This window comes from Eurypyga helias, unplaced genomic scaffold (genome assembly GCF_000690775.1).
Source record: "Eurypyga helias isolate BGI_N326 unplaced genomic scaffold, ASM69077v1 scaffold31650, whole genome shotgun sequence".
Classification (NCBI taxonomy): domain Eukaryota; kingdom Metazoa; phylum Chordata; class Aves; order Eurypygiformes; family Eurypygidae; genus Eurypyga; species Eurypyga helias.
Window position 1 is genome coordinate 9,211 of NW_010228310.1, and position 9,509 is coordinate 18,719.

The 9,509-nt window shown below is 54.8% G+C and overlaps 1 protein-coding gene across 1 annotated transcript in view; it reads right to left on the reverse strand.

The window, feature by feature from the left end:
- Positions 1 to 9,503, reverse strand: part of ZNF341 (zinc finger protein 341) — a 14,115-nt gene extending 4,612 nt beyond the window's left edge. Inside the window, exons 1-7 of the mRNA XM_010158957.1 lie at positions 9,472 to 9,503; positions 7,460 to 7,655; positions 6,203 to 6,287; positions 4,989 to 5,179; positions 3,851 to 4,044; positions 2,818 to 3,026; positions 1,294 to 1,390 (exon numbers count right to left, since the gene is read on the reverse strand). Coding sequence (XP_010157259.1) covers positions 1,294 to 1,390; positions 2,818 to 3,026; positions 3,851 to 4,044; positions 4,989 to 5,179; positions 6,203 to 6,287; positions 7,460 to 7,655; positions 9,472 to 9,495 — 996 coding nt within the window. The 5' untranslated portion in view covers positions 9,496 to 9,503. The remainder of the gene's footprint in view (positions 1 to 1,293; positions 1,391 to 2,817; positions 3,027 to 3,850; positions 4,045 to 4,988; positions 5,180 to 6,202; positions 6,288 to 7,459; positions 7,656 to 9,471) is intronic.
- Between the last annotated feature and the right edge of the window lie 6 nt (positions 9,504 to 9,509).

The following is a 9,509-nucleotide window of genomic DNA, read 5'->3' on the forward strand; positions in this document are numbered from 1 at the left end:
ACCGGAATGGGGAGTGGAGTGCGCGGCTGGGTGGTGCTGAGTTGCTGAATGGGGCTAAACCCCAAAAGAGGGGCTGGGCAAGGACCCCCAGTAGTTACCTGTGACCTTCCCACAGCACTGACTTCAGTTTGTGCTTCCAATCATCTTTTACCAAAGGCTCCCATTCACCATCTTTACAAAGCCAGTATGAACGGTTCCTTCAGCTAGCGGGGATACTGGAAACACCCCGGCTAAGTGAACCCTTTATGAGGGTGCTGCAAGCACCCATGTGAGGGGAGCACAGAAGAGCAGGGAGTGCCGGTGCCCAAGACCGTGCTCTCGCAGCTCCAGAAAACAGCAATATTAGCAAGAATACAAAGAAAAGTTAAAAATGCTGCTGCAGACAATGGGCTTTCAAACCCCTGTGCTGCATGCTGCAAGTCCCACCCAGGCTCAGAAGTGCATCTGTCACCTGGTGAGGGACGCCACTAACCATGGCAGGAGAGCGTTTCCCCTTCCTGAGCTACCTTTCCCCTTCCTGAGCTACCTCAGTACAGAGTAGTCACTCCTTTGAGATTGTCCCTGCCCCCACTGCAGGATTTTCATTTCCTTTGCTATAAACAGAGGAGCAAGGGTCCAAATTTTAGTCTGGATTCCAAAAATTAACTTGGTAGAATTCAAATCCCACAAAATTCTGCCCTTCAAACCCCCTCAGGGGCTGTGCTGAAGAGAGTATTTCCAGCCAAAAACGTACCCGGGCATCGTTCCAGTCCCCGTCCCATCACTCAGCCAGGTTCCTCTTTGCCAAGGACACAGAGCACTCATCCAAAAGAGGGGAACGAGGGGGAACCCAGCGACTTCTGTTGCGACAGGAGATAAGGACAGCAAGGGAGGTGTACAAGCTCCCCCATGCCCAGTCCTCCAGTCACAGGCAGCCAGGCATGGTGGGTCAAAGGCACTAAGACTTCTCAAAACCAGCCTCACTCCTCCTGATACAATTGCTCTTAAGAAATAAGGACAGCAGCCTGGAGTGTGCAGTCCTGTGCTGTTGTGGGAGTAGGGCTGCTCCCTGGGCAAACTGTTCAGCAAAGGGGGCCCAGGAGAAAAGCCAGCACTGCAGGGCGGAACGTGCTCTGTGTGAGGCCGGAGGGCTGGAGGCCAGGGGTGCAATCACCCAGCTCTGAACAGCACCTCGCGAGCCTGCCAGTCCGTACTGAGGTAGGAAGGGAGAGGAAAGGGAGCGGAGGGTTCCTGTCCCCCTCAGAGCCCTAGTTGCCTGTCCAGGACCAGCGCAGGGAGTAGTCACCCACCCACCTTCTGGCAGTGAGGGCAGGGAAAGTTGTGCGTTGCTGTCTGCAGATGGTGCTCCAGGGCTTCCGGGGTGGAGTACTTATTTACACACTTCACACATCTGAATGCGGAGAGAAAGGACAGAGCCTGTGAAAGAGGGTATGGCCTGCCCTCCACACCACAGGCACACCCCCGGCAGGGCCACCCAGTCCCTTCACCAGCCGCCTTCCCCGTTGATTTCTGACAGGGTGGAGTTGGACGAGCGGATAACGTCAACACCCAGGTGCCCTGAAACCTCAGCAACCCACGTGGCCAGACCACACTCACACCTAGCATCCTTCACGTGGGGAGATGCTGAAACTGGGTGGAGAAGCCTTTAAACTGCTAGTGCTCTTCCACACAGACCCCCACGGGAGCACCCAGGGACCTAAGTACATACTCCACATTGCTTCCTCATGGAAACAAGCTCCGGGTAACGAATTCCCCTTATTTAAAACACCTCCTTCATTGCATGAAGACAGCAGCTCCCAGTGAAGGAGCTGAGTGGGGTTAGAGCACAGCAGCAGCATTACCCATGGCTGGGGCAGCCACATAGCAACACGCTCCCACGGGGGGTCTCCAGCATCTAGCAAAGCTTCAGCTCATGTCCCACCTCTCCCACACCGCCTGGGCCCTCTCCACCTCACTCACCTGTGCTCACACATCCTGGCAGGATTTCTGCCGAGACCTCTGCCAGCCCTGACTGCTAACAGGCAGTGGGGACACGCACCACGGACAAGGAGCGCAGAGGCACCCACACCGCGCCTCTGCTGTGAAGCCCCTTTCCCTTAGGTCAGACTAAACCCTCCTCAAACATAAGCAGGGCTCTCATCGCAAAGATTCCCAAAGCAAGCTGCAGGATGAAGCTCCACAGCACAAGGGTAACTAGAAATTATGGTCTATGCAAGAGGTAGCAGATTATTTATCCCAGGAAGCTCCCAGGTGAATTCAGTATCCTCTGGGCTTCCTACTCTTCCTGTATGTCTCTACAGGCATTTCAAAAACTCCAGAGAGTTCGTGGGACTCTTCACCCTCTACACTGATAGAAAGGTTTTCCCAAGTAATAGACCCCTTTGCAGCCAAGGGATAGGAGAAACAATTCATTTTACCTGGGCAGAGCTTCGACAACCCACGCTCCCTTTGCTGCAGCTGTTTAGGGGTCATAGAAAACAGGCTGGGGAGGGGCTTCCCTGGGTCTCTTGCCCAGCACAGGTTCAGCTGTGCCCATCTCATTCTCGACTGGGGATAAGAGGTCTTGCAGTGATAGGATCTTCCTACATAACTGATCCCAGCCTTTCACTGTCTTTCTGAAAGGTTCCTCACATTCAAAGTGCTTCGCCCTAGCAGCCCGGTGGAATGGCCCTCCCTTTCCCACCTGGGTGCCCAAAAGAACCACAGCTGCTGAATACGCGGTCCCCTCTCCCCTCTCATGTCCCCACCGCTCTCAGCCAAACACACTCTGCACCCACTCACTCCTACAAGCCTTGTGAGCACCGATTGCTACTGTACTTGTACACGGCAACATCCTTCTTGGGGCCGTGCTGGGGCAGGAGGCTGTGGGAGTACTGGTGGACGCCCAGCTCATACAGGGAGGGGAAGTCCTTGCTGCAGAGGTGGCAGCAATAACTCAGCTCCTCTTGGTGGCTCTTGATGTGCTCAAGGAAGGACTCCAGCTTCTGAAAGGTCTGAGCACAGGTCTTCACCACACACTTGTACACCTGGGCGAAGAAGGGAGAGTGACTGGAGCAGCACACCATGGAAACAAACAGGGAAGACCCTCTGCCAACAGACAGAAGGGAGGAAAATAGGAAAGGATTTCTTTTTGGAAATCATTGCCACGGGGTCATTCACAGAAAGGGACTGCTGGCCCTTGACCCACTGTGCTGGAGAAACGCTGAGCTGATGTTATGAACAAGCAGCACTGCAGTTCCCAGAGCATCCCACCGTGGCCATGGGGCCATTAGCACTCAGACAGGGCACAGCAGGACATGACATAGTGGTAAAACATCCCCTTCCCCTGCTGCCATCCTCAGAGGAAGGGTCTTTAAACAGCAGCGCAGAGCAGCTCAGCGTTAAAATGTGGCTGACAGCTCCTGGTGAAGACAAGGGCAGAACCTGCTGGGAGCGGAACACTCTGCAAGCGCAGACTGTCAGGGCATTCCCCTAAGAACGCCAGGAGGGAGAAAGGGGTGTTGGGAGGAAGCACCTGAAACCACCCCAGCGGGTAAGACCACTACACCCCAGCAGTGACTGTCCCACTGAGAGAGAGCTGCCACCTACACTGAAAACTTTGGACTTTGCTTCATCTCTAGCCCCGCCGAGACCTGCTCAGCTGCCTTCTCACTCAGCAGGGTGGAGGCAGTGGAGCTTTTCAAAGCCACCCGGGCCATACAGCTGCACCCAGGCAGGCAGAGAGCCGAGCTGCATGCGAAGCACAGGCAGCTTTACAGAGCAAGAGGCTCAGGACAGACCCTGGGAGCTGGTGCACTGTATGAAGCCCATCCCAACCTCATCACCGACACAGGGCACCCTCTGTCTGTACCTGCTCGTTCTTGTGCTGTGTCATGTGCGATTTGAGCTGGAAATAGGTGTTGAACTTGCTGGGGCAGAACTGGCACTGGTAAGAGCTATCGATCAAGACAACCTGCTTGGATCCCAGTTTGCCCGCTTCGCTCTCGCCCAAGGGGCTCATGTCTTGGGGCAATTCTGCAGGGTTCCTTGGGGGCTGAGTCAAACCTGGAGAAAGGGAGAGAGAAAGTCACAGCGTGCCACGAGACAGCTCTGAAAGCTGCTATGCAAGTGCCACGCTGCTGAGACACAACCCGCCTGGCTCTGGGGCCAGGCTCATCCTTCTTTTCAAAGATGGATTCTTTAGATCAGCAAATCTCACTCTCTAACAGGGTAGTTTTGTCTACAGATTATCAAGGGCTCTTCCCCTCCTTGACCCACTCTTTTTCCAGGGACCTAACTGTGCCCTGTGAGGCAGTCAGCAGGGCAAACCCCCACTGCAGAACCAGCGCCTGACTTACTCCCTTCTCTGGCAGGAGACGGGAGGTAAGATCCAGCACACAGTCCACGATCTCCGCATGGAGCAGCTCCCAGTGGGGCCTTGTCCTAAACATGACACTGTCACACTGTTCCCTCCCCCCACACCAGGACCGAGGCCACCAGCTGGCAGAGCACCCAGATGCAGTCTGAGAGCAAGGAGCTCTTCTCTGCCTCAGGTATTCTCAGTTGGCCACTGGGGCCAGACCCAGCCCGGGCACGACCTGCACGCCCACAAGCAAGCCAGAGCTCCGCTAAACCACCGGCTTCTCCAGCCACAAGACCAGAGCTGCCTGCATGGCTCACGCACTGCCAAAGTGGCACCTGCCAGGGAGGGAGAAGGGGAAAGCCACCTCACCCTGTCTGCATGCACATACTGGCACGGCGTTTGGAGCCGCTGTCTCCACCAGCACCCAAACCCACCGCAGCTGGGCGTACCCAAGGATGGACCCGCCAGCTGAAGTCAAGCAAACGCGACTCACTTCTCCAGCATGTGCTGCTTCACCCCATGTGAGGAGAGCAAACAGCACACACAGCTCCCATCTCCCCTCTCTCCCTGCGTGCAGGAGCAGGGATGCGCAGGCTCCTCACACCACTGCTCTGCCCCTAGCACGTGCCATCCCCTGGCAGCAAACCTGTGTTCTCCTCATCCTCTGGCTGGTTGGGATTCAAGGCCATGACCTGCACCGTGATGGAGCTGCGGGAGATAGTGCACCCCAGCCCTGGAGGCCACACTTTATGGGTTTGCATGTGCTTCTTCACATTGGACTTCTGGGCAAAGGCTCGGCCACACACGATGCACTGGAAGGGCTTCTCGCCTGTGTGACTGAAGGCAGAAAGCACCGTATCAGCAGCCGCAGGGAGGGGAGGCAGCCCCCAGACATGGGCCATCGTGGGGAGGCTGTGCAGGAGTGCACAGGGCACTCGGCTTGGCAGGTCAGCACCTGGACCAGCCAAACAAGGGCTTTGAGACCTGATTGACCCAAGTAAGTGGACTGTGAGAGGCCTGGGGAAACAAGCCTAACGCACAGACAGAACACTCATGGTCTGGGTATGACAAGGGATCAAAGGAAGAAGTGAGAGAAGAAAAGAGCTCTGTATCAACATCAGGGCATTCACCGTCACAGTTTCCACGTGGACCTCGGGGACTCCATCACTTTCTCAGGGGTACAACACTTTTCTTCCCTGTCAGCCCTCTCTCCCCCACACACATCTCTTCTAGCTTGCAGCCGCCTGATCTCCCTGAATTTTCTGCCCCTTGCCCACAGCAGAAAGGTCTTTCTGCACCACCCTTCTGCTACAGGAGAAAAAACAGACTCTAACACACAGAGTAGATTACTTGAAAAGCCCAGGTCAGGAAGGGCAGTGAAGCCACCACTTGTTCTTTCTCATCTGTCCTGACTCCAGAAGACTTCCCCTGGAAAAACTCTGAAGATTCCAACTGCCTCCTGCCAGAGAAGAGCTCTCTTATAAGAGCTGCCTACAGACACTGACCTTGGCGTATGATTTGCTAACACCCACAAACACGAAGGCTGTGACTTGCTAGGGAGGGAGAGCAGAGGAAAGGGCAGAGGCAAGCAGTGGAGATGCTGCTGCTCCAGTGCTCAGGTGACAACAGGTTTGGCTTTCAAAGTCTAACCAGCAAGGAAAACAAGTCTCCAGTCCCAGCTCATAATCAGCAAGAAGATTACATTAATGACGCAGCCTTCACCCCAGCCACTGGGGAGAAGGTGTCCTGGAGGAAGGGGGATGAAGAATCACCTCCCAGCAGAGCACAGACTCCCTCAGAGGGACTGTGCCCACCTCCACCTCAGCCACTCTGCTGTGTCCGGGCTAGCGGCATTGTTACCTTCTGATGTGCTGCTGCAGGTCGAAGTTCTTGGTAAAGGCCTTGTCGCAGTAAGTGCATTTCAGCTTGGGGGACTTGGGTTTGCCTGGAAAAACAAGCGCACACAGACATGAGATCACGGGGCGCAGCCCTGTCTCCCCTGCACCACAGAGCCCTCACCCCAGACACGTCTATTCAGAACCAGGGATAAAGGGCTTATGGAAGGGTAACATCTGCCTGGGCAGACTGGGGAGAGGTTATGGGCACCAACATGTATTTAACATAGCCTGAGCTAACTCCAGAAGTACTGAGGAGAGTAGCAGTGAGTGAGCAGGCATCCCCTTCAGGCATTAACTGCCCAGGGACCCTTCCAGCTGTGCCACACAGCACTGACTTCAGAGGCGTGTTGGGCACTCGGAAAAGACAGGATTAGTGAGAGGCAGAGTTCCAGTCCTGACATTCTCCTAAGGTCAGCCATCCGCCTGAGCCCACGCTTATTGCTCCCGTCCACAAGACCAGCCAGTCACAATTTCTGTCTACTGTGAGGGCGTATAAACCGATGGAAAACAGCAGAACCATGGGCCGTTCTAGGAAACTGTGAACCGAGACCTGCAGCCTGCATGATCAATGGCACCTCTGCAAAGAACGCTAAAGCCTTGCACCGCGTGGTTAGAAGTCCACAGGCCCAGCCTTCCTGTGTGGAGGCTGTGTGGCTTTCCTCCACCTCACACCTGGGAACTCCCGTGTCACTCAGCTAGGTGTGCTTTCACACCACCACCATGTGTGGATGCTGTGGTGTGAGGCTCCCCCATCCTGTGACGGATGTCCCTGTCCTGCCTCACCTGGGGACAGGCGTGTTTTCTTCACAGACAGTGACACGCACGGCAGGGACGGGTCTGCTCAGCCCTCGGGAAGAGAGTCTTCAGGGCCAGGCCACATCCAGCCCCCAGCCTCATGGCTAGGCAGCTTCCCCGGGTCCAACGGGACCATGCTCCAACACTTGGCTTCGCAGGATCTACCCCACTCAGGTGTGATTCCATACACATGCAGCTGCACAGACTTGACACGAGCTCACCTGTGCAGTGCTCAGAGGGGACAGACAAGAAGCATGGCCACACTTCCACCTGCTCAACAGCCTCAGGCAGGGAGGCTCCAGAGCTGCCTGCGCAGCCAGTGCCACCCCACTGCGCCTGGAGAGCCCACAGCTTGACAGTCCACTACCGGATGATCACGGCTGCCTACAGGTGAGTGCAGGGCACATGCTACAAGGACACCCACCTTCCTGCAGCCCGCTCTCGGGTTTGCAGCGCCGGCTTTTGGCAGCAGAGGTGGAATCAAAATCAACCACACTGCCTCCTCCTGCGTGCGTCAAAGGTGTGGGACTGCTGGTGCTCTTGGACTTGAACCTCTCCTTCTCGGGGCTGTACACAGGAGGAGACGGGTACACGGGACTTTCCACACACTGGCTCGGTACCTGCAAGAGTGCCATCCATCAGAGGAAACAGGTTTGCTCCACGGAGCCCTAATGTGTCCTACCCTCCACCTCTAACCACACTTGCCACACCAGGCTATTAGTCTGGCTGAGTTTTCGGTCTCCTGCCAAACTGGATCAAATTCCTGGTTCACCAGTCCAATGATGTGTCTCTAACTAAAACTAACACCCTGCCCAGTGTGAAGCTCTCCTCCTGAACATCCAGGAGTTATTACAAGTATCCAGGAGTTATTACAGTGGGAACAGGACAGCAAAGAAACACTCTGACGGAGCCATCGAGTCCCTCATCTATGTCTGCTGCCTCAAAGTGTGTCTCATCCCTCTGGAGCAGGTCACCAGAATGATCACCACTGACCCCGTGGGCTCACACCACCCCTGAAGCAGGGATCTCCAGGCCCTGCTGCCTCTCTGGCTGGGCTGCAGAAGGGAAGGAAAGCACAAGAAAATGCGAGGTGGCAAAGTACAGTTGTTTATGTCAGCATCAACATTAGAAAAGGATACTTTGAGAAGAAGACAGAGGCATCAGTCCAGGGGATATGGTTTGAGCGTGTTTCTGTTGCCCACCCTGATAAATTAACACAGAGCACTCTGTATCCAACATCCCCGTCCGTTTCTGACCACTGGCACTTCCAGGTGAGATGCTAGCTACAAAACTGAGGCTGACAAACCTCTGCCACGCTGTTTCTGTTGGGAATGACAATGCTAATGTGGAGGCTGCAAAAGCTAACCCACTGGTAAAGCCAGCCCTGCCTGTGCCTCTCTTTAGGAAAAGCTGCCGTGTCAAGCTCATGGATACCTAGACTGAATTTTTCTCTCCACTGCGCTGGGTTTAGTTGGGACAGAGTTAATTTTCCTCACGGTAGCTGAGGCTGTGTTTTGGGTTTGTGCTGAGAAGGATGTTGATAACAGGCTGATATTTCCAGTTGTTGCTGATGAATGTTTATAACAAGTCAAGGACCTTCTCCCCTGCTGATCCTGCCCCTGTGTTCCAGCTTCTGCTCTCCAGGACGCTGGGAGGGGACACAGCTGGACAGCTGACCAAACTGACCAAAGGGACATTTCATGCCATCAGACGTCATGCCCTGGTATGTAAGCTGGGGGAGTTGGCCGGGAGGGGGAACTGGCTGGGCATCAGTCAACCAGTGGTGAGCAGTTGTACAAAAATAATGTACGAGCATTATTTTTCCCTCCCTTTTCCCTTTTTTCATTACCTATTATGACCATTAGTAGTAGTATTTTCATTACATAGTATAGTACCATTATTTTACTTAATTTAGTTTCAATTATTAAACTCTTCTTATCTCAACCCACAAGTTCTCTCATCTTTTTCCTCGGATTCTCTCCCCATCCCACTGGGAGAGGGGAGGTGAGTGAGCAGCTAGGTGGTGCAGAGTTGCTGACTGGAACTAAACCCCGACACCGCTTAAGACCGCAGTGCACATGGCAGTGCTCTGCACCCCGCTGGGAGGCGAGCCACTCACCTCAGCTCCCTCTCACTCCCAACACCTGCATGCATCCCTTGTCCACAGCAGACATTCAGGTCATCTAAGCCCGTGCCAGCCAAGGCCTCCATCCCTCTTCACTGCTTGTCTTGTTCTCAGAACCCCCGTCATCTTGCCAGCATCCTTCTCTTCAGCTCCTTCTCCCTTCTCCCAGAGGAAATAATCATTGTCAAAGAACCTAACATATCTTCCCAGACTCTAATTCTGTATTCCCAGTACAGGCGACTCCCAAGCAGCCTTGCTTCCTAGAAGAGGCTCAGGAGGGCAGAGCCCCTGCGGAGAGCCCCTGGCCTTACCTCCATGGGTGGATAGGGCTGCATCCCCAGCGTCTGGA